Source organism: Monodon monoceros, unplaced genomic scaffold (genome assembly GCF_005190385.1).
Source record: "Monodon monoceros isolate NGI ecotype Baffin Bay Population unplaced genomic scaffold, NGI_Narwhal_1 Super_Scaffold_7, whole genome shotgun sequence".
In the NCBI taxonomy this organism is placed as follows: domain Eukaryota; kingdom Metazoa; phylum Chordata; class Mammalia; order Artiodactyla; family Monodontidae; genus Monodon; species Monodon monoceros.
The window spans coordinates 7263379-7290002 of NW_021703784.1; the positions used below are offsets into that span (position 1 = coordinate 7263379).

Here is a 26624-nt window from a genome sequence, read left to right on the forward strand (position 1 = left end):
CATGGCTGGCAGAGCTATGCACTTCCTGGTGCTCTCCCCAAACACTCTGCATGTTCCTCTTTCATAGTGCATTTCTCTAATTACACGTCAGCCTCCCCAAGTATCCCAGCGTTCCTCAAAGACAAAGGGACAAATGTCTACTTCGCCCAGACCTAACATAGTGTCTGACACAGATGAACGGTCAGTCCAGACCTGGGCAGGAATGGACGTCTCTGTTGATGAGATTGATTGAGTCTAGTGTGAAAGTACCCACGCCTGTCCTTCATCCCCTGGGGACCTTGCATTCCCTCTCACTGGGATATTCTGACTGCCTCTGACTGTTTCCACACCATTCTCCAGTCCAGACCCTCAGGGAAGGGGTGGGGGTCACTCAGTGGTCAGTTAAGAGTGGGAGATAAGAAGAACCCGCTGAGGGCTCCCCTTGGGGAGACCTTCGTCCAGCCACTCCCTTCACCCCCGGCACCGATACAGCCCCAACACTGAGGAGAGGCGGGCTGAGAAGCTGAATCTGGTGGAAGAGAAGAACTCAATCCAGATAGAGCCACAGCATTTACTGGAAAATGAAAAAAGCAGCATTAGTGGGGAAGTGACAGGATGGAAGCACGCTGGCTGATTCTGTGGGGCTCCAAAAAGAGATCAGGAAAGTGAGTCACAAGGGAGAAGACACAGCCCAGTTCTGAGAGTGGGTGGGAACCTGGCCCAGATCATGTCATGTGCAGAAGGGATACATGGGAAGAACATTCTGTGCCACAGGACAAGAACCACTGTGGCTGTTCACATTCATTAATAACCCCACTGTGTGCCAAGTGTGCTTTACTTTTCACCTTAAGTCTAATTATTTTTTTAATTTCCAGTAATTTAGCGCCATGCCACTTCATTCATTCATCTGACATAAACATAACAATTGTGACAGTCCTACTGTATGGCACGCACCACGCCGGGCACCGGCAAATCAAAGAATGAATAAAACACAATTAAATATGATTCCACTCCGGAAGGATTTTGGTCGATGACCACAGTGTGTAAGGCGCTGCACCAGGTGTGCTGGAGAACCAAAGAGAAACAGGAAATGATCTTGTCCCCAGGCTCTCTGGCCTCTGTTCGGGAAGATAACTTCGAATAATCTAAGTCCTTGCTGTGAATGGCAGGTGAGGAGGCCCTAGTTGCCAGCACCTCAGAGGTAGTTATTCACTGATTCCTTCTCAAGGCCGTCATGAAGCCTAGCCCCGCTGAGGAGCTGCGGGCCCCGAGCCCTGCCCAGAGGTTCTGCAGTTATTTATCTACAAGCCCAGCTCCCTGATGAGCATAGCTGTTCTGTAATGTCTCCTGACCTCTGTTTGCCTGGCCCTGAGCACAATGCCTGGCCTGAAGTCAATAAAGGCTCACTGAATTGAACCGAATCAAAGCAAGATCTCTGGAGGAGATAACCCTAGCCCACGGGAAGGAAGACGGTGGGTCTTAGAGACCTGCCCTGCACCCACCCACCCACCTCTCTGTCTCCGGCTCTCAGGAGGGGTGGGGCTAGGGGGCCAAGAACAACAGTGAGATCTGGAATCTCCTCCAGGCTCTTGTCACCTGCCTCCAGGGGCCAGGCAGCGAGAGGTGGCGGGGAGGGGAGGCGCAGATGGCAAGCATCTTCTGAGCGCATTTCTCCGGCTTTTCCTTGGGGGAAGTGGACAATTAGCCCACCTCCTACCCACTGAGCAGCGATTTCTGGGTTGTAGATGGACCGGGGTGAATTCCAGCAAGACTCAGTCCTGAAGCAGCTGGAGGTGCTCAAAGAAGAGGAGAAGGAGTTTCAGAACCTGAAGGTAAGAAGGGCCCCGGGTTACGACACGCCTGGTCTTCAGCTCTGACGACCCAGGCCCCAGATCCAGGCACAGATAGAAGGGACAGTCCCCCACAAAGGCACCTGCTCTCTCGCCCCAACACCAAGGGGCTGAGAGAGTTAAGGTTGAGCTCTCACGGTTCTCCCCTCCCACGACCTCCTCACCAATAACGTTTTTAATACCGTTTCCAAGTTCCGGACTAAAACAAAAAACAATGAAAGCCTGGCTTTCACATGGCCTTGAGCTGCCCTGAAATAACAAAACGTACCGGTCAAGACCCCACTTGAACACCTGCCAGCATCCTGCCCAGGCTGACCCGACCGACCGACCCCCCCCCCCCAACGCCTCTCCCGCCGTCCCCTTCCTCCTGTCTGTCCCTGGCCCTCCCCATGGACGGCGGGACTGGCTCCCGTCCGGTGCTGTGACGCCGCTCTCCCCCCGGCCCCCCAGGACCCCACCAATGGCTACTACAGCGTCAACACCTTCAAGGAGCACCACTCGACCCCCGCCATCTCGCTGTCCGGCTGCCAGCCGGACCTGCGCCCCGCGGGCAAGCAGCGAGTGCCCACAGGCATGTCCTTCACCAACATCTACAGCACGCTGAGCGGCCAGGGCCGCCTCTACGACTACGGGCAGAGGTTCGTGCTGGGCACGGGCAGCTCATCCATCGAGCTCTGCGAGCGGGAGTTCCAGCGGGGCTCGCTCAGCGACAGCAGCTCCTTCCTGGACACGCAGTGTGACAGCAGCGTCAGCAGCAGCGGCAAGCAGGACGGCTACGTGCAGTTCGATAAGGCGAGCAAGGCCTCGGCCTCCTCCTCCCACCATTCCCAGTCCTCTTCCCAGAACTCCGACCCCAGCCGGCCCCTGCAGCGGCGGATGCAGACTCACGTCTGAGGATCCCGGGCCGGGGAGGGCGGGGCCTTGGCCTGGCTCTGCAGAGACTTTGCAGAGGACCCCGGAAGCATCCCCGATCAAGCACAAATGCGGGCCCAGCTGCAGGGCATCGGGGCGTGGAGGTGGGGACGTGGTCAGAGGATGCCGCTGAGCGCAGTGTGCTCCGTGCTGGCCGCCCCGGGCCCCCGGGCCGTTCCTGGCGGTCCCTCCTCTACCTGCCCCTCCCACAGGCTCCAGAGGCAGCTATAACTCTGCTTTCATGAAACTGCCGTCCATGCTCCGTCCACGCTTCGGAGGAGCTCTGCCCCTTGCCGCCCTCAAGCCCTCCCCCGAGTCCCACCGTGCCTGTGCTCCTGTACAGCCCCGGGGAGCAGGGCGTCAAGTGCTTGCCGGCACGGAGCTGCCCCAGAGACCTCAGCGCCCCCTGCCCCTCCTGGTCCAGACTTCAGAGGCTGAGAAGCCAGAACGGCCCTGGCTGACACACTGGCCCGGAGCCCACCCCCAGTTTGTTCGGTGTTTTGTGTCCATACTCGTACAGTTCTGTCCTTGGACTGGATGCCTCTCAACTCTGAGGTGGGACTGGCCCAATCAGAGACTGGTGTCTGGGAGGGAGGGGGAGGGAAGGAGGGGGGAACGTGACACTCGGGGACCCCTCGCCAGGCTGTGCGACTCAGAGCCTCCCCACGCGCCCCTGCTTCGTGTACTCCCCTCCTCCCCTCTGCACATTCGGAGTCAATATAAGGAGTGTGAGCTTCTCTGGTCAGGGTTCTTTAAACAGCCGTTGGAGAGACTGTGTCCCAGGATCTGTGGGGTTTGAGGGGACTAGGGGGCAGGCCTTTAAGGTGATGAGACTCACCTTCTCAGCTGAGCCTAGATTCACACAAGGAACCATGGTCCTGTCCTCAGTAAGGCTCCTGGGGCAAGAGAGAAAGCATATCTGCACCTCACTCCTGCCTGCCACCTGAGAATAAAGGTTAGGGGTCCTTCTTCCAACAGATGCGTTCTACTCTTTTGTTCCTGCAGAGTCACAGCAAGACCCCAAGAGCTCAGAGGATGCTTTGGGAACGCAGGGTTCCTTGCCCTGCTTTGATTTGGTTTTCCCAGACAATGGAGAGCTCTGGTCATGGTGACAATAGGACCTATGGGCAGACTCCTCTCCTTGCAGATGTGCCCAACCCAGAGGGCGCACGAAACCAGGCCTCACCAACCACCTGACTCATGCCAAATACAGCTCAGGGGCAAAGGGGTCAGACTGCACATTGGAGGGGTCCTTCTAGGCCTTTCTCTCAGCAATATTCTGCAAGGGCGGCTCCCTCCGTTGGGGGTTCATGGGAGGAGGCCCTCTTCAAAGAGCCTGTGCCACCAAGCAGCCCAACGCTCTGAGACTCAAATGATGTTCTAAGAATGGCTTTGTTTGGGTGGAAATCTTGACGTGGTGATGGCAGACAGGCTGGGGTGGATAAACAGGGCCAAGTTAGGATGCTACCTCTGCAAGTAGGATTCAAATAGAACTCTGGAGAACCCACACTGTCCCAAAGGTTGGAGGTTCCTCCTCAGATTTAGACCCTTCTCCTCCAACCTTCCCTGGGAGTCCTTACCCACCATGGGAACCTTCATCACAAAAGCCTGTGCTTCTTTCCTCCACTGATGCCTTGGATGGCCCCAACCCACAGATGGTATACATAGCCTTCCTAGAGCCTCCACCCAGAGGATGTTTCTGCTTCCACCATATTTCCTATTGCTTCAAAACCCTCCACCTCCTTGGATATCTTCCTTTGCAGCACCCAAGCCTGAGGTAGTAGAAACTGATGAGAAATGTAAGTGTACATCCCAGCCCCACATCCTGCTCCTGGTACCATTTCTGGCCCAGCACAGATGCCTGTGGGCTCCAGGTTAATCTTGACAAGTTCTCTTCCTTCCCATACACGTTTTGCCTTTGCCAGCAAGGAGTAAGGATCTAAGATCAGATGCAAAATGCCTTGGTGTGCTAGAATAAGGAAGAGGATGACCTAAGAGGATCTGTCCATTCATTTCTCCTAGCCTTCCCCACCTTGGAGGTGGGCAGGACATCTCCTTCCTAAGCCTCACCACAGCCTACCTTGTCCCTCACCCCCTGCCCACATCCTCCCCCCCTCACACACAGCACTTATAATAGGATGGAGGTACCCATTCTTTCTTGGAACCCAAGGTTATGGCACAGAATAACCTGGAGAACAGGGAAGAAATCTGATCTCCTGGAGAACAGAACCCTCTTCTCCCTTGGGAGCCTCAGACACTCCCAGGGTGGGAACGTGGACATCACGGAAGATGGGGCTGCACAGTCAAGACTCGGCTACACGGGGCCCACTCCCTGAGCTCTCTCCGAGGCACAAACACAGCAAAGAATTGCCGAAAGGGTAGGAGATCACAAGTAAGGCCCTGGTGAAAGAGATGAACATAGGCAGGGGAAATCAGTAGGCTCTGGTGGCCTCTGGACCGTTGAGGCACTGAGAAGGATGCTGGACTGAGTGTGAATCCTTCAACCCCTCTGAGTCCATTTACTTCTCACGTAGGAGTGAGGGGACAAGAAAGCTGGTAAAGGGAAGTGTTAAAAAAAAAAATTAAGGCAGTGGGAAGCCCTGAATTTCCCTGTAGGTGATTTCAAATTAACTGAAATGAGTGCTTCACATTTGTAATCATTTAATTCTCACAATTCTACCAAGTATTACCATTTTACAGACGAGGGAGTGAACTTAAAGAAGACCGGCCCAAGGTCACAGAGCTAACAAGTGACAGCAAGAGATGTAAACATATGATTTCCTCTGTGAAATGTTTCCATCCTACAGTGCAAACCCAAGGCCACTTTCATCCTAGAATAAGATGAAAACGGCCGACGCTGAAGGCCATGAGCTGGGACCCACTCGGGGGCAGGCTGAGCAAGGACAGGCCACAGCTCCAGTAGGAAAACAGGACTAGCATCCTCCACCGCCAGTCCCCAAATGACCTGGAAAGACCACGACTCCCTGGGAAAGCTCATCTGTGTATCAAATCCCCCCCACCCCTCCCAAGGCCGGGATCCAGTTTTCTGATAGCTTTACAATTCGTTACTGGCTCCGAGTCACTGGATGGGGGCCCAGTTTCTGACTCTCATGCTCACTGTCAGTCTGGGAAGGCCAGGGTTATTTCCATCACGTCTTCAACTTCCATGGAACAGGAAATGGTGTCATACAAAGCACTAGAGCACCACAGCAAATCCATCTCGGATGGAGACTACTGAAACAGTGCTCTAAAGGAATAGGCCTTGAAGCTGCCTTTGAGCTTCCGGAGTAGAGAGGAACAGGGGGAAATAACAGCAAATGTGAAGCAGCCCTTGGGAGATTTCTCAGAACAGCAGAAAAGAGCCAACAGGAATTCCGCTTCTCGCTTCCTATATGGTGGCGGCATACACGAGGCACCGTGGCCTTTGCTATTATGGGATCAGAACTGAAATCGCCAGGTACACACTCCAGGAGTCCCATCAGCCCTTCCCAGGTATTGTACTCTGTTTATGATGGCGCCAGAAAAAAAAGACGAGGGGGGGTCCTGTGATTAGTCTCTTCTCTAGTAAGTTTCCCTATAAAATCAACTCTTTATTAAAATAAAGGTATAAATATTTAAATAAAAACTATCCTAATTTGCATAGAGATTTTTATCTAAAATACCACTTGGGGTGCCTGCTTTAAAGAAACATGAATGTTTAGACATAAACTGATGACATCTCAACTAAATCTTGACGTTTACTTTCCCTTTAAAAAAGCCTTTTAGAAGCCTCTTATGGAAGCTGTTTTTAGGAGCTGTAACCACAGGCCAGCTTCAGCATCGAAACTACAAGCGATCTCTGAGAGTCACTGATACAACATTCCCTTGCTCTGACAGTTACTTCTTACACCCAGTAAGGCTCTAATCATCTTTTCCCCAACCCGCTATGTTTCCACCTTCCTAACTAGGTCATAAACTGGGAAAAAACAAATAAGGATTTGTTTTCCTGGATGAATCCATTTGTGTTTTAGGGAGAGGACCACCCACTCTTTCCCTCTCTAACTGCTGTTCTTCCTGGATCTGTCTCCTCCTTCTCTTTATCGGCAAAGTCTTGGACATACACTGAAAGCTTTTGGACCACAGGCCCTGTGGTTTCATGCCTACCCCAGCCCTCATCTTTAAAAGGCCTTCTGTGAACACATGCCATTCACAGGATCCATTGTTGAGTTTTGGTCTGCATCCCAGGTGCCCATATCTGCCTGCCATTCCATGTTTCCAGAGCTCCTCTCTGGACCAGCCTGCTCGGCCCACCCACAGGGCCGGAACAGCCGCAGACCTTGGGCCAAAAGCCTCCCTTGAGCTCACTGATCAGGGAGCCCCGGTCACACAAAGGAATCTCCTTCCACTGCTTCTCAATCTATGACCCTTGGAAATATCTTGGAATGCTACGAGAACATTCATATAATGCTCCTTAATAGCTGTCTTCTTTGTGGTGAATCTAAAGTATTCATGTTCAAAGACAAGGTATGTGAAGTCTCAGGAAACAGGTCTTCTCAGGGAGAAGTGGGGTCTTATTAAATAGACCTTCTCTGAAATCTACTCCCCATTATGCAAGAGGAAAAGTGCTACTCAGGATAGGAGCTGAATATAGGGATTCATTCCCCCTGAATGGATTCATCTCCCCTCAGCTAGGCAAAGAAAAGTTCAAGGGGACTGAGCTCAAGATACCACCTTCACCACCTTTGTAAAGAAATTAAAGGGCCACAGCCTTGCTGCCCAAGGACTAGAAAACAAATTCATGACACTAATGGGAGAAATACGGAATGAAGAAGGCATTAGAGATAAAGTGATACAGGTAAGGATTCAGGACTTCTACAGCAGAATTTTCAGATGAGAATTTCCTGAGTTTTATTTAAAAGTTTCCCTAGCTCTCTTGCCATGGAGGGCTGCAAGTGGAACAGAAATCTACAGAGAAAAAGAGCAGAACTGGAGAGAATCTCCCTACCGGACTTGCCCTCTTGTGATATTTTTCCTCAGGAGAGAAACACATTTTTAAGCAAGTGAAGACACTCCTTAAGTGTTAAAGTTGGCGATGTACATAAGTAGTGTTTTAGGAAACCTCAGAATAACAGACGGTTCTGGAACAGCTTAGTTCAGTAATTCCAACTTCGATTCCCCTGGGGTGATTTCTCTCATTCACTCTGCCAGCTCCACCCTCCCAGTCTTGCAAGATTCTCCAGAGGAAACAGCGCCTCTGTTGAGGGGTGCAGTACTTTCAATTGGTCTTCCCCGGGAACCTGAAATCTGGCTCCCAAAGTTTAGTTTTCCCTAAAAACTTTTGTCAGATCCTCTGTGCTGACCCTCCTAGACAGGACTGTGGTCTTCCCAACCTGCTCCCAGCAATCCCTTTACTTTAAGAGGTGGAGCCCTCCAATACATTTGGGCTCCCCCCAAATCTGACATTTAATGAGACCCAAGGTTCATCTCCCCGCTTCATTTCCCGGGTGCAGGATCTCCACAAACTCTAACAAGAGAGGGAAGGTCCCTGAGGAAGAACTGGACAGGAAAACAGGCTATACCTACTGACATACACACACATAGATCCCTCCTCAAACTTTTAAGTTGGAAAGATTTCCTGGAACCACGTCTGGTACAAAACCATGGAAATGCTCAAAACTAACAACAAATAGTTTTCTGAAGCTATAATTAAGACATCAAAACGGTCAGATGGTTTAGCGGAGAGCTTACCAACCCTGAAGATGTACTTCTCAACTTTAGTTTAGGAACCTACCCTGGTATGCTGCATGCCATGGAAACGGGATAATGCCACCCAAGAAATCCCTTTCTCCAAAAACCCCTAAGAGCATCTGACTTCAACTTGAAAGCCACTGCCAGAGAGCAGTTTGAACTCACAGTTCTTTGTTGGATTCTGCAAAGCCTGCATTTGAGTCCTCTCACCAATGTCTTAACCTTCCTCTCCTTAGCTTGTGGGTGACTTGAAGACAAAGACTTTTCTGTAATTAGCCATACCTGGGCGTATGTTTGGTCCTTCAGATGGGCCTCAGTTGTTCCATATGCTTTCCGGTATTTTCCATTATGCAAGGTAGCTTTCCAATCTAATGTTTATGTCATACTTTACAGTCTACACAATGTTCTTCCAGACATATTCCCACTAGATCCTTAAAGCTTCATTGTGAGACAGGCATGCGTAATCACTAGTTTACAGATTACGTGGCAGAGCACGGTTGTGTATGCGCTTACACCTAACTGCCTCACGGACAGAACTGCTTCCGAGTTCAAACTTTTCGCAGGCTGGCCAGTCTCTGGGGTAAGGCAGTTGGATGTATCCATGTCCTCGGAAAGTGTAAATAAAACCCGAAGTGTTCAAAATTAAGACACGCCACTTGATGTGAATATAGAATATCATTTCAATGTGTTCCTGGGCTAGATAAAGACCTAAACTCTGTCTTGCCCAGCTAGGTGGTCGCGCTGGGAGTCCCGCGTCTTCTCCAGGCCTCTGTGGAGGAGAGAGATGGACCTCACAGTCTACACTGCACGGAGCAGAGATCCTCCGCTCCCTCCCAGTCCTAGTCTGTTTCACCCCCGCCCCTGCGGTGAAGTCAACGTAAGTCACGTGACCGAGGCCGAGCGGGAGCTCAGAGGAGCCCAGGGAAACACCCGCTGGGAAAACCGCGGCTCCGCTGCAAACCGGGCAGACGGGCGAGGCCTCAGCGGCCGTTGCCAGGCCCGAAACCGGTTGCCAGGGAGGCGCCGGCCTCTCAGCGCGCCGAGAGGTTCCCGGACGCTCCGCGTTGGAGCGCCGCTCTGAAGGGGCCAATCCCGCGCCCGCGCGGACGACGCATGCGCGCCCCGCCTCCGCCTCCGCCCCCGCCCGCCGAAGAAAACCGCGCGTGCGCCTAATTAACGCAGCTCAAGGGCTTCGGGAATTAGGCTGGGCTGTACACGCAGACCGTTGAGTTGGAAGAGGTTCGTGAGATCATCCTGTAGTCTAGACGACCGAAGCAGTGGTTGCGGGTGCTTGTTCGAATTCCAGATTCCTGGGCCGTACCCGCAGCGGCCTGGGTAAGACCCGAGAATCTCCATTCTTAGATTATGCCCAGATAATTCCGGCAGAGGTGGTCCTCATTGGCTGGACCCTCCCTCTTGTTTCAAGGGATGTAGGAATTGGAGCAGAGACGTGGAGAAGTGATCAGCCCAGGGTCATCCAGAATTAAGTGACAGAGCCCGGTGGAGGACCCGGATTTGTGGGCTTGCACCCAAGTGCCTTCCCTCTGCTGTGCCCTGCTTCCCTGCCTGTCTCCTTTTCGGGGCACGGTTTAATCAGGACCAGACAGGCTGGCTGGCAGGCGGTTCATTCACATCGGTCGGGCTAACTGAAGAATGAGTTCCTTTCTCAGACCGCCAAAAAAACCCATCCAGCAAGTCCACATCAAAGCTCCACTGCCTGCTCCTTAGCTGAGCGATGCTGCCTCCATCCACCTAGATTGGGGCAACCTGGAGAATGCACACCCCCCAGGGAACGATGGCCAGTTTGGGGAGTATACACCCCCTCCCCATACACACTCATGTGTGGCTGTGATTAGTCTGCATGTGGTGTCACAGGCTTCACGCAAGAATGTAAACCGCTCCTGTGTCTGCATGCGTGTGTGTGGAGTTTGGGGCGGGGGTATGAGTTTGGATTCTGGCTCGAGTTTAGGCACATTCAGTAACAGGCAGTGGCCCCAGTCCAGCTGGATCATATGTGCTGACAGCCACTTTCAATGGCCTGGACGGAGAACTGGACACTCCCATGCATACCCTTACGAGAAGCAGCTGGAGAAGCAACAGGAATCAGCAGAGCTGAGATCCCCGAACATACTCACGCCTGTGACGCCTGTCGGAGTCAGCAAGGCCCCCCAGGACAAAGCCTGGGGGACGAAGCTGGCCCGTGCGGTGGAGAGGGGAGGGGGCTTGGGGCTGCAGCCCAATTTGCTTTCAGAATTCCCTGTCTCCCCTGGGGGGAGAGCAGCTAGCAAAAGTGTTCTGCCAGGCTTCTGCCCATCCACTGCAATGGGTCCTCTGTTGCTCCCAAATCTCTGCCCCTCTTTATCTGTCCTGTCCCAGCCTTGCTGTCTCAAAACCTCAAGGCCTCAACTCTTTCCAAGAAAGCCAGGAACACAGCTGTGAGTCCCTTTCCCTCTGGGGGAGGTCCAGCTCTCCCTCCTGGCTCCAGATGTAAAGGAACAGCTGTGAGAGTGGCAGGAAGCCCACTTGGCAGCTAAGCAGGGCCTGGGGAGATGAGGAACAAAGCAAGGGTAGAGACAGGCAAACAGCAGGGCTATATCAATTCTAGAGACTGGGGGATGGCAAAAGCATTTCATCCTGTGGCTCGGCGACTGGCTGACAGGCCTTGCCAAGCCCTCAGACGCCCCCCATGCCCTGCCCATCCCAATTCTGGCTGCCTGGGCCACTGGCAGGACTTTCTGTAAACTCCATTTTATGATTCCCACTTAATCTGAGAAGGGAAACTTGGCTTTCTTTGTGTGTCTCCACCCCTGTCCTCAAACACACACCTCCCAGAATGAGATTTTGGAAAAGAGGCTGGTGAGGGAGAGGAAGGGAGGTGGAAGAGGGTGCTGGCACTCCACCCTGGCATCCTCCTGCCCCTCCCTACCTCTGGAAAGTAAACCAGGATGCAGATGCCAGGCTCGGTGTCCAGCAGACAGGGCTGCTTGGAGCACCACTTGCTCGCCTGCTACGCCAGGGTGACAAAGCACGACCACCAAGCACTGCACTCAGTAAATGATTATTTCCTGAATGACCCTGGCCCACCCTGGGTCTCAGTGGGTCTTTAACAAGCCTGTCCACTGCCGGGAGAGGGACCCACTGCTGTGGCCCACTACACATCCGTGTCTTCTTTACTCTGAAAGGACACGGTATCACAGCTGCTTCTGTTTTAGGAAAAATAGTTTAATAAGTCTGAAACCCCTTTTAGGTCCTCTCCTCCACAAAAGCCCTGTGCCAGTGCTCTTCCCATGCCCGCTGGGAGGGAGCAGCCCTTCTCTGGAGGGCACCACCCGCTCCGGGCACCGCCCGCTCCAGACGCCTCGCCCTCCTGGGAGGCCTGCTCTGGGTCTAGGCCGTAGTGGGTCCATCACTTCTGTGTAAAAAGTGAGCAGAACACTGTAATATGCCCCCTTTTCTGGATGCCATGGGGCCAGCCCACAGCATGTTCCTACCCCTTAATTAAATAGCCCGTTAAATAATCTCCCGGCGCTGGCAGAGAGGGGATGCCACAGCAACAAGCCCCGTGCCTGGCCGGGCTCCTGCTGCCTGAGGGCCGCCACCCTGACTCGATCTGGCCTCCACCGGAGCCGCCAGGGACACAGCCTCGTCTCAGACCTGGCCTCCTCCTACCCACACAGGGGAGGGTGAGTCCAAGCTGGCACCAGGCACCCCCCATAGCCATGGATGGGGGCACTCAGCAGGGTGAGCAGACGGATGGGTACAGCTCCTGCCCCGTCAGAAGTACGTGAGGTTCTTGACGGCTCCGATTTCCAGCATCCGCTTGATGGCCAGGGCCTCTTGGGAGACATTGTGGCCTGACCACTGTGGAGACAGCCAAGGAAGCCAACTGAGGAACTCCTAGGCAGCTACCTGGCCCTCCCCGTAAGCCCACACCCCGGGAGCTCCATTCCCCACGCCAGCTCTCGGAAGGAAGACAGAATACAGGGGACGCTGGCCTGGGAGTCCAGATGCCTTGGTTCTAGTTCTGACTCTCTGTGTGACCTCTCGGTGAGCTATCTCTGGGACCACCCTCACTCCCTCAGTGTCCCCAGTTCACCAGCAGGGACCACTTACCACCATGGACTTGAGTGTGATATACTCATAGTAGTGAATGGACTGCTTTTTGTGGTGGGCGTCTGGGTAGCCAAAGCCAGCAATATGCACCAGGTCACAGAGGTGGAGGGCCAGGGTGATGGCCAACAGCCCTGTGGTGGGCTTCTGAGGGACAAAGCGTGGGGAAGGTATTAGAGGGAGCCTGCTTCTTTCAGCACCTCTAGGCCAGCGTTCTGCAACAGAACCTTCTAGTATCATGGAAATGTTCTGCATCTGTGCTGTCCTGTATGGCAGCCACGAGCCATACGGGGCTCATGCAGCTAAGGAACTGAACTTTTTATTTTATTCAATTTTAATTTAAATTTATATAGCCACATGTGGGGAATTATTCCCTGGTGGTCCAGTGGTCAGGACTCCGCGTTCTCACTGCCGACGGCTCAGGTTTGGTCCCTGGTCGATGAACGAAGATCCTGCAAGCCGTGCATTGCAGCCACAAAAACAAAAAAAAGCGCCACATGTGGCTCGTGGCTACCATACTGCATACTATAGCTCAACACGTCTGGGGAGGGTTTGGGCCTTTGGGGATGATGATGGCAATCAAGATGACAAAAATGATAGTAATAATAACATCTACGATTTTCGGAGCACCTGCTATGTGCCAGACACTATGCTAAGTATTTCATCCCATATGCCACCTCATCCAGTCCTCACAAAAACACTTTGAGGTACATAGTATTATTAGCCCCATTTTCCAGATGGGGAACTGAGGCTTACAACCATTAAACAAGTCACTCAAGGAGTGGAAATGTTCTGCTCTCCGTCTTGGAGAAACTCACCTCTCCTGGAAGCCCCGAGGCTCTCACATTTCCCGGCTGCGTGCCCTTCATGAGGGTGGGCTCTCCCTCCTATAAAGTGGGGACAGCAGTACCTCCCCCACCCCCTACCGTATGGGCTGCTGTGAGGACCTCACTTTCTCCACCCCTGAGCCATCCACGGGGATGGGCCACCTGATATTCTAACCTCACAAACCGCCTTCCTCAGCAGGGATGACCTGCCTTCCACTCCCCAGACCTTGTCAGATCCCCTAAGGCCAGGTGTTCCCCAGCTTCCCTTTCTGAGCTCTCCTATCTTTTCATGTCACTGCCTGCCCCAGCCTTCCAGTTCAGCCCTGTTGCTTTTACCGCCACTGTGTTATCTCATCCGGTTCAGACCTCTGCCAAACCACACATGTGTCACCTTCTAGCAAACTCTTCTCTCCGCGTGTATTCCTGTAATTGTTAAACACATTACCGTCCACCTAGTTGTGCTGGAAACCTAGAATTGTCACAAATCTCTCAATTTCACGTTAAAAGAAATGCTGTAGCAGAAGGATGCTAAGATGAAGCCCAATGACCCCTTGCCCTTGAGAGTGTGTGTAACCTACGAATATGACGAGATCTATTACATTGTATTATATTGCTTAATGTGGCACAGTAGACTGTAAAATACATAGTCCTGGTGGGCTTGACCTAATCTCATGAGCTTTTATATCCGGGTCTAGAGATCAGCAGTGGAGGAAGTGCGAGGTGTGAAGCACAAGAGGGTTTATCATGCATTGCTGGCCTGAATATGGAGGGGACCAGACAGCAAGGTATGCAGGCAGCTCTTACGTGCTGAGGGTACCACCCCTAGGCTGAAAACCAGCCAGGAAATGGGGACCTCGGTCCTGCAACCACAAGGAAGCAAATTCTTCCAACAACAAGAATGAACTTGGAAGCAAATTTCACCCCCCGAGCCTCCAGACAAGAACGCAGCCCAGCTGCCAACTTGATTTCAGCCTTGTATACCCTACGCAGAGAACCCAGCCATGCTGTGCTGGACATCTGACCTCCAAAACTATGAGCCAAATACGTGGGTGTTGTTTTAGGCCTCTAAACTGTGGTTATCTGTTAGGCAGTGACAGGAAACGCAAGTTCATCCCTTCCTCTCCCTCTTCCTCCTGCCAGGAGCTGGGTTCTGGTCCTAATCTCTGGCTTCCCTCTCTAGCCTTCACCATCTGCCACCAGGGCCAGAAAACTCCTCTTTGCTGCCCCCCACCCAACTCCATGTGCACTAGAACTCAGTGCCAGGGGCGTTGTGTGGTCTTTTGCCAAATGAAATACCTTTCCCCAATTCTCTGCTTGATGGGTCCCACGACCCCTTAGGGCCCAGCTCCAGTACCACCTCTTCCGGTGGCACCACCTCCAGACAGCCCCAAGCAGAGTCCCGCCCCTCCTCTGAGACCCCGCAGCACTGGGAACAACCCTTGATCGGAGCGCTTTGCCATTCCAGGCTGCATCCTGCGTGTCTATTCCGCTAGACTGAGTTTCCTTAGGGCAGAGGGCATGTCTTATTCCCCATGCATGCAAACTTGGGGCCTGGTGCTGAGCAGTCACAAAAGCAGGCATTCAACATAGGAAGCTGAATCGTAGTAAATATTCAGTAAAGAATAAAATCATGGGGAGCTCCCTGGTGGCCAAGTGGTTAGGATTCTGGTCTTTCACTGCCGTGGCCCAGGTTCGATCCCTGCCTGGTTAGGGAACTGAGATCCCGCAAGCCATGCAGCACGGCCAAAAAAAAGAAAAGAAAGAATAAAATCGTTTATTCAAAACTTGGCAACTATTTATCGAGCATTCACTGTATGCCAGTCTCCGTGATAAGCACATTATGTAATTATCTTTTTAAATTCTAGAATGGCTTTAAAAGGTCAGTACTCCTATTTTCCCCACCCCACAGATAAGAAAACCAAGGCTCTGAGTGGCTGACTGGCCCAAGGCCATACAGCAGGTAGCACCGTGAGTCCTGTCTATGTCTGATCATTGCTTCTTTTTTTTTTTTTTTTTTTGCGGTACGAGGGCCTCTCACTGTTGTGGCCTCTCCCGTCACGGAGCACAGGCTCCGGACGCGCAGGCTCAGCGGCCATGGCTCACGGGCCCAGCCGCTCCGCGGCATGTGGGATCCTCCCAGACCGGGGCACGAACCCGCGTCCCCTGCATCAGCAGACGGACTCTCAACCACTGCGCCACCAGGGAAACCCAGGACTCCACGCTTTTACTGCCGGGGGTGCGTGTTCAATCCCTGGTTGGGGAACTAAAATCCCACAAGCCGTGCGGCCCGCGGCCCAAAAGAAGACTACTGACTGTCCCAGCAAATCCCCAGTGTACAGATTCTGATCAGCGCCTGCCAAAGGCATCCTCTTCCTCTAGCCCCCAAGCCCTAAAAATACCCTTCCCTGACTCCCCATTTTGGAGATGCCCCCGAGCATCTCAAGAGTGTGTGCCCTCCCTTGCTGTAAAAGCCAGAATACCTGCCTCTGATTACAGGTGTGTGCCTGGGGGCCGTGTGCTGCCGTCTCTGCTATTGTTTTCCCCTTGCCTGGGGTCCTCCCTGGCCTTCTGGAGCCTCTAGGCAGTCCCTCCTACTTCCCACAGAGAACCCCAACCCTCTGGCTTCCCGTCCGTCTGCAGCCCATCGTCACCTGTTTAATCTTGTATGGCTGCTGTATCGGCAGGCCCAGCAGTTTGTCAGCTGCAATCTCCATGAAGAAGGGGTTGAGAATCCGAATCTGTTTGGGGTTGACGTCCCAGATGAGGGGAGGCTGTTTCCAGAAGCCCTTTCGCACCTAGGCGGGTGGGGTTGGGAGGGAGAGAGCCAGTGGGTTGAAACGGGGAGGTGGGGAGGGGCTTCTCCAGGGGACGGGGCCCCTGTGTTGATGGCACAGGCCCTCGGGAGTGCGGGGTGACGGGAGGGACGCGGAGGCCTACACCAGAGGTGGGAGAGGAGACCAGAAGAGAGGAGGAGGGAGAGAGGGGAGCGGGGCACCCCCCAGGGGAGGCCAGGTGACATGGTGTGTAGAGTATGGGCTCCAACCATTGCCCGCTTCCAAGTATAGCCATGCAGGTAGAAGGGGCCAGCTGAACACGTGGCAAAAAATGGACAGTCGGACAGTTCAGCTGTCAACTGGATGGCAAAGAGACAGAGCGGACTTTCTGGAGTCCACCTAGGACAGAGATCTCGACTGTTCTAAGAGCCTCCACCTGGAGATGACTACCAACTGGTCCCTCTGCTGCCAAGCTTCTCACCGGCAAACATACTTTGGCAGCTTCTCTGTCCCAAGCAGCCTCGAGCTTAGGGTGCCCTTCGCTGCTGCTGTCTGACCCCTGCAGTAGAACACTTCCCCTTACTGGCTCCTGAGGACCGTGGGGCACACGTGATGGAGTGGCAGGGCCTGACCCAGGCGGCGTCCCCATCCCCAGGCTGCGACCTCACCCCCGCCAGTCTCTCCACTTACGCGCTTCTTATCACTCAGGATGCTCTCAATCCAGTGGAAGTCCATGGCCTTGAAAGCTACCATGACAAGGAGTGTGTCAGGGTTGTCCTCCACTTTGGGGTTGAAGTGGGCGGATTCAGGGTAGAAGAGACGCATGGTGGTCTTGGAGCCCACATCATGCTCGTAGCCAGCCACCGGTGCGCTGTTTAACCTGGGAGGCAGGGAGGAGGATGCCCGTCACCTAGAATCCCACTGGGTCTGTTTACCATCGCCCCCAAACAGAAGAGGGAAGGGCGCTCATACAGACCTGATGACCACGTCGTACTTGTTGATGGCCTCTCCCAGCGAGCTGTTGCGCAGCCGATGCCCGTTCCCCACCACCACGCAGCGGCGGCACTTGAGGCTGCCCCGGGAACAGGGTGGTAAGACCCAGAAGGAGCCCCTGCTCCTGCCCCGGTCTGCCCAGGCCCCCTCAGCCCCTCAGCCCCTGGCCCCCATGGACCAGGCATCTCCAAGGAGTCCTGCTTCTGGTCATGCCGAGCCTGCAGCCCTGGGCTTTCAAGGGGGAGGAAACTGAACAGAGCACGGAAGAGAGAGAGGAGGAGGGAAGGTGCCTGGGGAGTACCAAGAAGAAGCCCCATTTCGGAGCCCCCGACTGCTGCCCAGGCCTGCCTGTTACCACGGCAATACCCCCAGCAGCCTCTGCCCACTCCAGCAGCCTGATACCCAGGCTCAGCTGCCGTGGGGACTGGCATGCCCGCCTCCCCTGGACACAGGCAGGCTCACTGGGAGGCGCTGGACCATGACTATTTCACACTGGGGCAGGAAGGAGGGTCTCCTCACCTCTGGATGCTCTCTGGAATGGAGTAGCTGGTGACGGCCAGCACCCGGAGCAGTAGGTCTTCTACAAAAGAACCGCAACGAAGGGGCTGATCTCCAAAGGCTGCCAACCCTCCCTGCCCTGCCCCCAGGATCTAGGCCTGGCTGAGAACCTGGGCGCTGGGACCACGGACAGCAGAAAACGAGAAGCTGTGTGGCCAAGGTGAAGCCAGCGTTCCCACCTGACCAGGCGGATACTTACCACTCCCCTTGGTCCCGTAGGGCAGCTCGTAGGCAGATGGCGTCTTGACCCAGAAATAATCCTTAAGCTGCAGAAAGACGGGCTGTTCTCGGGAGTAGCTGCACCGAGGTGAAGGCAGGTTGGGGATGAGAAAGAGATTAATCTTCATGCCAGAAACTGGGTCAGACCCCTGACTCACATTACGTATACACACCAAGGCCTCTCCCTCCCTCACAGGCTGCCCCTGGCCCACGTCCACCAGCACGGTTCCCTCCATCTAGCCGGCACCCAGGCCCACCCCGCATCCTCACGTACTTGCCAAAGAGCTTGGAGGCTATCCTCTCCGCCTCACCCTGGAGGCATGGCTCCTTCTTCCCTGGGATGGGAAAATAAAAGCTGGAGACAGAAAAGGAGAGAGGCAGGCGCGCCAGTCAGACCTCCCGGGCCCGGGGGCCAGCTTTCCAGGCAGCCCCCACCTCCTCCCAGGGCACGTCGGCCCCAAGGCCCTGGAGAGCGACTCTCCGGCTGCAACGGTGTCAGCCCAAGTCCCACTTTGAAACCAAATCATTGCAAAGCCAGTTCTTTGTTCTCCTGAACTCCCTGGGTGAGGACCCCAGGGAGTCATCCCAGGTCCTACCCCCCAAAACCCACCAACTCCCCTCACAGAGGATTCTGGGCTAGTAGTGTATGGGAGAGGTCATGCCCTGGCTCTCTGAACCCTCCTGTCCCCCCACTAGGTCCCCACCTCATGACGCTCCATCCCTGAGCCCGGTTCCCAAGAAGAACCCACGGAAGGACATGAAAGGTGGACTCACAGCTCAATGTACCTGTCTTCTCGGGAGATGGAGTACCATACCATGACGACCAGGACCAGAGCCAGTGTGGCCAGGAGTTTCCAGCCTGCAGGGCGAACGCACGGAAGAGCTGGAAGCAGAAACAGGGAGGCACAGCCCCAGGCCACCTTCTCAGCTGCCTCAGCTGGGGCCCCTGCAAGGCCGGCTCCCAGCAGGCCCTCGCCTGGCCCTAGTTCTCCGGCTCAGGGCTTGGACCCGAGTGTCTCTGCCGTCCTTCAGGATGAAGACAGGGGCCCCTGGCTCCGTGTCGGTCCCTCCCCAACCCCCTGCTTCTGGGGAGCCCACCCCGCAGGGTGGGGAGCTCCTGGAGAATACTCACGGGACTTGCTGATCATGTTTCTCAGGTGCCAGGGTTCCTGGGGAGAGCTGTCATCCCGGCTGCCTCGGGCCACCTAGGAGGCAGGAGTCACAGGTGTCTGGTCAGCACCACAAACACTCTCGCCTAGACACCGGAGCAGGGCACACCCACAGCCTGCCTCTTCCCGCCTCCAGAAAGCACCAAGCTGCTTCCAGGGCGGCCATCCAGGGAGTGGCCCTCCTCACCCTGGGCATCTCCCTAACCCCTCAAAGGCAGCATCAGCGGTCCAGGTGGGGCCTACGCCCCAGAGAGGGAAACCAAGTCCCACCCTTCACGAATTCCGTCCCAGGCCAGACCAGCCTACCACAGCTTCCCCGGCACGGTTCCCCCCACTGTGTCCTATCCCTCACTTGGACCTCGGAAGGGTCAGCTCCAGGAAACAGATGTACCTCCACCCATTTTCTACATGAAAGTTAAGCTAACTGTACAAGGGCGTGACTCACATTTTACACAACTGAAGTTTATCTTTTCTCCACATCCAGTGCATTCCCTTGGTTCTGGCCACCGTCCACGCCTCTATCATCAATCTCTCACTATTCCACCCGAACAGATCTGCTCGGGCCAGGCCCTGGGGTGACTGTGGGACCATCAGATGGTCCACAAGTTCTCTTGCAGCCCTTCTAGACTCTGGCTGAGTACAAACAGTGTCCAAGCCCTCACCACCAGGTACATGGGGGAAACTCAACGGAGGCAGGCTGTTTGAATAGGAGCACGGAGAGTGAGAAGGGTCTGGTTGGTCAGAGGAGAGAAAGGAGACCCTTTCAGATAAGGGCAGAGGCTGGCAAGGTAAGGACAGGGCTGTGGGAGGGGTGAGTTGCTACATGCACATAAACAGCGAGGTCCCTCCAGTCGCAAAGCCAGCCAAGGACCATGCTTCTGAGTCACCGGGAAGAAATTTCTGCAGCTTTCACAGCCACACAAAGAGGCACGGGATGCGCGCAGAGCGCCGGTTTCTTCTCTCCATGACTTCCTCCCCAATGATCTGGGTTGTAGGAATCAGATGGGCCACATACTAAACACAGATTCCAGAGCCCTTTCCTGGGATAGCTTCAGCCAGCTGGGGTGGGGCCTGGGATGGGCATTTTCACAAGCTGCCCACGTGATTCTTTTGAAGGATCAGGAAAGCGAGGGAAGCCCTAGTGTTTGCGCTCTTTGGGGGAGAAATGAAAAATCTCAAATTGTTTCTCAGTGGTGGGGGACCGCATCTGGACGAGGTCTGGTTTGGGTTAGAGATCATAAATTGATTATCCTCCATAACACTGTCCTGTTATGGAATCGATGCTCCGCTCCCAGGGGCACTCCCCAGGCTCCACCCTGAGTCCGCAAATACCCAAGAATGAGAGTGTTGAGGGAAAGAGAAAGCCGGGTGGGGGAAAGTGATAGGGGTGGGGACCAGAGCCAGATGTTTTCATCAGGGTCAGGAGGGCCCATCTCTGAATCCCAGTGGGGATGGGGGATGGTCCCGTCCAATAAAGAAGAGCTCTAGAGTTGTTATCAGCAGACCCCAGTGAAAGTCAAGACCTACTGCTTTTCCGAGGGGGGCCTGCCTCCCCGACCTACCCACAACAACTGCCAAGTCACGCCCTACCACGTTATCCCCTTCACACGCTTCTCCCGAGCTGTAATTCGTTTAGTTACTTGCTCACTGTCTGTCTCCCCCACCGCACATAAGCCCTGTGAGGGTAGGAATCGGGTCTGTCTTATTCCCAGCTCGAGCCCCAGCATGTAGCACACTGCCTGACACACAGCCAGCGCTCAGCAAGTATTGAATGAATAACATGTTGGGTTATCTTGGGGGAGTCACTTTTCCCTCTCTGACCCTCAGTTACTTCAGCTGTAAAACTGGGAATTTGGCCTAAGAAATGCTTGTGACTCAAATATATTTATCAGATCTGCAGCCTGAGCCTCACCAGGGACCTTATTAGAAAGGTATAATCCCAGGCCCCTCCAGAGGCACAAATCAGAAACTGCGTTTGCGTAAGATCCCCTGATGACTCACATGGACATTCAAGCTTGAGATGCGCTTATCAAGATGGATGTCCTTGACCCTGGCTGGACAGGAGGATTGCAGTATCTGGGTCCCATAACTGGAAATTCTGACTTAAGTGGTCTGGCCTGGCACTGGAATTTATTCAAGCACCCAGGGGCGATTCTAACCCAGCCAAGGTTGAGAACCACTGGTCCGGATAATGGCGAAAGCACGGTTCTCAATCTTTGATGTGTACGTTCTGATTCAGTGGGTGTCGTGGGTCCAACATTCTAACCGGCTCCCAGGTGGTGCCCTGCTGCTAGGCTGGGACCGCACTGAGAACTGCAAAGCTCTAAACAAGATCCTTCAGGCTCTCACATTCTTTACATTATGAACTGCATCCTCTCCCACCCTCCGTGCTCTCAGTCCTTTCTGATCAGGATTCAGTCCAGCGTACTCCATCTCCCTGTAACAGTAGGTCACAGCACTCGGGGCACAAGGCAATCACCTGAGAAGCTGAGGCATTTACTGACATCTAGACCCCACTTTCCAAGTCTTATTTAATTGGTTGGGCATGGGGCCCAGGCATTGGCCAGTAAAATACCAACCAAACAAAAAAAGCTCACCTTTCTGGTGATTCTAACATGCAGCCAAAATGGAGAACACTACAGAGTGTGGTGTGCAGTAACTGAAAGTCAAGGACTCAGCTGTCCTCAGTGAAGGAGAACTTTGGTGGTCGGAGGTGATGGGTCCTGAACAAGACAACCACTCTTTTTTTGACCTCTTCCCCAGTAGAGTTCTGCACTTTCCTCCTAAACTGTGCTGGTCTTGTGCTAGGCAGACTGGCTAGTCCTGGGGTCTGCTCCGAGAGACCCCTAGGGATGTCATCCACCCACCCACCCCCTCCCCTTGCTGGCCAAGCCAAGAGGATGGCTCAGCCCCCAGGATTCCAGGGGCGCAGGCTTCTTGGGCTGCCTGCTGCCTCTGGACAACAGGGAGCCTTCTCCCAGCAGCCGTCCCATAACACTGACAGCCCCCCCCCTCCGGGGACAAAAGGACAGAAGAAAAGTCACAGCAGGGTACCTGGGCAGGAGAACAGAAATCTCATCCACTCATGTCCAAGGTGCAGCAACCTCTGCCTGCCACCAGCTGCCCAGGAGACTGGCTCACCCGACCCGCTAGGTAAAGCTGACCCCAAGGCAGGAAGGCTGTGCGCCCTCCCGGTGCTCTGCTAAGAACCACGGCGTCCCCCGCTGCAGTGAGGCTGCTGAGCCCTGCCTCGGAGTCGCCAAAGGGCAGAACTGGAGGACGGGGTGAAGAACAGAAGCCTCCTGCTGCCGGGCGCTCAAAGCCTCACACAGCAAGTACTCAGTGGGTACCCGCTGTACCAAGATGAACAGAACTGGACGTCACCCATGGACATGGCATGACGCCAGGCCCCTCCAAGCCCTTGGGCCCATCAAAGGGCTGTGGCTTAATGTTCCTGAGAAGGGGGATGGGAAAACCAGTGGGGCAGAAGCCGTAATCCATGTCACTGTCCCTCAGTCCTGTGGGGAAAACCCGGAGCTGCCTGCCTGCCACCTCTAGACTCACCTGCCACTCCTGGCCCACCCGGATACTGGGTTGGGTCCCCGCCCACCTTTCCAGCATTGTTCCCAACCAGTGATCCCCCTCGGCCTTGCTGCTTCCACCTCTCCCCACTCCTCTACTCCCTTTGACTCAGAAACATAGTCAAGTCTCCCTGTGCCTAAAACAAAACAACCCCCCTCTCTGCTTCTGTCTCCTCCTCAAGCTACCTCTGCATCTCCATCTTGAGCTCCAGTGGTCAGACTCCTTCATCTGTGCTACATGCTCGCTTCCCACTCAACCCTCTGCCCTACTCCACCCCTGATCCTTGTCTAAGCTGAAATCGCTCTTGCCAAAGCCTTCAGTGGCCTCCTAATGGTCAAACCTGAAAAAGATCTATTTTCGCTCTTCCCCGTACTCTGAAGCCTTTGCTACGAATAGGCCGATGCTTCCAGGTCAAGACTCTCTCCAGGTTTCCTCCAAACTGGCTCCACCTCCTTTAAGTGCTGCCATTCTCCAGGGAGCTGCCCTTGAACCTCTGCTCTTCCTCTACTTGTTTACACAGGCCAGGTTCATTCATTTTCAGAGGCTTAACTACTACTCAGACCCTGATGATTCAAGCTCTTTTTCAGCTCTGTAATTTCTCTCCCAGATCCTGTCCTAACATTTCTAATTTTCTATTGCTCATCCTCCCTGGATGATCTTAAACTAGTCACCCGTAACACGTCCACAACTGGACCCGCGTCTCCCAGCTCCCCACCTACCCCACATTCTCATCAGCTCATCCGCCCAACATCTCCTTCGCCTTCACACCATCCCTACGAAACGCTACCCATTCTACCCCCAGTTCCTCGTTCCAGCAAATGCTTGCTGAACTCCCACTAAACGCTCGCCATTATAGGAGGCACTGGGATGTAAAGCTTGATAAAGTTCAGTGCAGCGTGAAGGCCACGTAGTCTAGAGCCTCAGAGGTACTTCGGAAAGCAGCCTGCGTCTCCTCTTCTTGAGCCGCAGGTTGATTCCAGATCTCACCCCAATTTATCTGCTTCCTAACTGGTCTCTTCACCACAAGTCTTACCTCACTCAGGCCTCTTCCTCAGAACTGCCAACACGGTATCTTTCTCAGAAACGGTTTGGATCAAACCACCCTCCTGCTCCAATCACTCCCCATTCCTTCAATGAAAAACCAAAGCTTTTTAGAGGCAACCAGGGCGCTTCAGTCCCAGGCCCCAAGGCCTGCGTGTGCATCTCGGAGCTCCTGCCACGTGCGCTGCAGGTGCCGTCTTCTTCCACAACCCCACCTCTGCACGGGCTTTCCTCCAGCAGGAAGACCCTACGCAGCCCCGTTAGCCTCAACAATCTCACTCCTTCTGCAGCACAGGCCCCTCCTCTACGAAGTGTTTTCTGACATTTCTAAACAATGTTTTTCTTTCCACAAAAAATTGTTTATATCTTGATTTTAGCACCTAATAGGTAGTAAACCTTTTGTATTATATAATTACTGTGTTCATGGCTTGCCCACTATCCTCTGACCTCTGACATTGGAGGCTTGTTTATACCAAGAGTCTACCAGAGCACCTAGAGAAGATGCTTTCTCACATAATATAATTTTATATCACATTATTATGTGTGTTCGTATCTCGCCCATGAGACTACGACGTCTGTGTCCAGGCCTGCATTATATCCTCAGACCCTATTACGGTGCCTAGAACATAGCAGATGTTTTATAAACATCTGGCACACAAGTAATAAGATGAGGCTAAAAATGTATTACATCCCTTACTGATCCTGAAATGTATTGTGCACCTACCACGTGCAACACCAGGGGGGTGCCAACCTCATTGCCATTGCTTTGGGGACCAGGGGAGTCATCGCTGTGGAGGCTATCCTGTGCACCGCTGGATGGTTACCAGCACCGTGACCACTGCCCACTAGAGGCCAGTATGACCCCCACTCTCCAGTTCTGACGACCAAATGTCGCCAGACATTACCACATGTCGAGAGCTGCTCTGCAAGGTACTCTTAAGGGCTTTCCAAGTATGATCTCAACCCTATGAGTTAAACACTATTATTACCTCCATTGTGGAGACAGGGAAGTGAGGTGCAAAAAGAGTCAGCAACTTGCCCAGGGTCACCGAGCTGGTGAGGAGCTTAGCTCCAGAGACACACTCCTAACTCCTGCCCTCCGCCGCCCCTAAACCATCCTGTGAAGACGCCAAGATCCTCAGAGGGCCCACCTGCAGCCCTCTGGAGCAACAGGAGGAAGCTGCCCTCCGTCACATCAAAGTCCTTCAGAGGCTTCTGACAGCTGAGAGGAGCCTCCTGCGCTCCTTCCCAGGCGAATCGCCTGGCCCCCTGGAAGCCCTCCAGCATGTCTTCAAAACCCGCAGCTGTATTCATGGGATTACCAGTGCCCTCCATCTGGACACCAGACTTCCACAAATGCTGGCAAAGACCGCGTTCACTTTCTCACGGCCATGCCGCTTCACTGGCAGGGAACCAACATCCCTCAGCTGGTAAGCCAGTTCTCCTGCGCCCTGATCTCGTGTGGCTACCCTCCGGAACCAAAGAGCAGGACTGTGCTACTACAGCTGCTTGCAAACGTCTCATCTCGGGAATCGCCCGCCATGTTTCCAGCCTGTTGAGGTGTGTGAATCTCGACAGTGCCAGCTAACCCACAGCGATTCCTCTCAGCTTAGAGTCCTCTGCCGTTATTCCAGGGGCCCTTGAGCTGGACGCTGAATTTAAAGTAACTAATACAACTGCGAGGCGAGGCAAGGTGAGGACACAGGCCACTGGAGTCGCACTGTGTTCTGATCAGCCACTCTTGGGTGTAGTCAACTAACCACGATTCTCCAGAATGGATCACCTGTATCACCTCTCCTCAGCTCAGAAACCCTCCGTGGCGCCCATCCACTCAGAGAGAAAGGCCAAACCCTTGCTCTGACCTGTAAGAATGCGTGTGATCTCCCCACCAGCACTTCTCTGCTCTCCTTCCCCATTTCCCTCATTTAGTCTGCTCTACTCAGACGGGCCTCATTGTTCTTGACTGGGCTAGGCCCACTCCCTCCTCTCTGGCTGTTCCTTCAGCCTGGAATGTTTTTCCCCTAGACACAGGCTTGGTATCTACCCACTCAGCTCTCCACTCATCTTCTCCACCTCTGGTCAAAAATCCCCCCTACACCTCACATTTCAGATCCCTCTCCCTGGCTTGCGAAAAACTTTGGCTGTCGTTTTTTTCGATGCTGTATCACCAATGTCTAGGACAGTGACTGGTACACAGCAGGCTCTTGACACAAGTTTGTTGAATTAATTTACTCATCGGGAACTACACCGCCACAGAGCAGGCAGAGCAAGAGGGGAAGAGGCGGTAGCAATAGGTCAGATACCCACTCCAGCCCCTCTGGCCTGGCCGCTGGCTAGACACATCCTGAACTGCACGGCGTGATCCGCAGCCCCAGTAGGGAGGGATCTGGTCTTGGCCTGGGGCTCTTGTGAAGCGGCAGAGGGCAGAGTAACTGACCAACTGCCTCAAGGCCCACCAGTGGGCAGATGGGGCATCTCTCCAGCCATCCAAGCTTGGAGGAAAGGGGCTGCAGAGGCTTCCACCTGCAGGGCAGGAAGGCTCTCTGCTCCCCACCTTGGGGGTCCACAGGATACCCTCCACCCCCAACAGGCGTCTCCAACAGCGCAGGCCTGCAGTCTCCTGCAGAGAAACACTCTATTCTCCACTTTAGCAGCTACCAGTCACAAGACACCGCAAAGAACCACGTGAAGATCATACTTCTGGAGTTGGCTGGGGTGGGGCTGGAGCTTTGAATTCCATTCGCTGGGTAAAAGAGCTTAAGTGTAGTGACGGGCACATTGCTATGCTCACAAACACACCCTTATACCAGGAGGGTGTTGTTTCTCCAGAACTGGTGAGGGTTAACCTTTGACTCCCTTTAATCACTACCAGCTCCAAGGTTG

The 26624-nt window shown here is 54.0% G+C and overlaps 2 protein-coding genes across 13 annotated transcripts in view; one reads left to right on the forward strand and one right to left on the reverse strand.

Annotated features, from left to right (window-relative positions):
• The window catches only part of KIRREL3 (kirre like nephrin family adhesion molecule 3), a 547075-nt gene extending 537569 nt beyond the window's left edge, over positions 1–9506 (forward strand). For both annotated transcript variants that reach the window (XM_029208639.1, XM_029208638.1), the window contains 2 exons: positions 1725–1811; positions 2280–9506. In XM_029208639.1, coding sequence (XP_029064472.1) covers positions 1725–1811; positions 2280–2723 — 531 coding nt within the window. In that variant the 3' untranslated portion in view covers positions 2724–9506. The remainder of the gene's footprint in view (positions 1–1724; positions 1812–2279) is intronic.
• A 99-nt stretch (positions 9507–9605) lies between these two features.
• Positions 9606–26624, reverse strand: part of ST3GAL4 (ST3 beta-galactoside alpha-2,3-sialyltransferase 4) — a 35525-nt gene continuing 18506 nt past the window's right edge. For 3 of the 11 annotated variants that reach the window (XM_029208646.1, XM_029208645.1, XM_029208640.1), the window contains exons 2-11: positions 19082–19154; positions 18724–18832; positions 18224–18304; positions 17930–18027; positions 17692–17752; positions 17156–17251; positions 16870–17059; positions 16057–16200; positions 12582–12725; positions 9619–12329 (exon numbers count right to left, since the gene is read on the reverse strand). In XM_029208646.1, the coding sequence (XP_029064479.1) occupies positions 12243–12329; positions 12582–12725; positions 16057–16200; positions 16870–17059; positions 17156–17251; positions 17692–17752; positions 17930–18027; positions 18224–18304; positions 18724–18832; positions 19082–19097 (1026 nt within the window). In that variant the 5' untranslated portion in view covers positions 19098–19154 and the 3' untranslated portion in view covers positions 9619–12242. Of the gene's footprint in view, positions 12330–12581; positions 13829–16056; positions 16201–16869; positions 17060–17155; positions 17252–17691; positions 17753–17929; positions 18028–18223; positions 18305–18723; positions 18833–19081; positions 19155–26624 lie in introns of all 11 variants that reach the window. The other 8 variants (XM_029208648.1, XM_029208647.1, XM_029208643.1 and 5 more) reach the window with 6 other exon arrangements.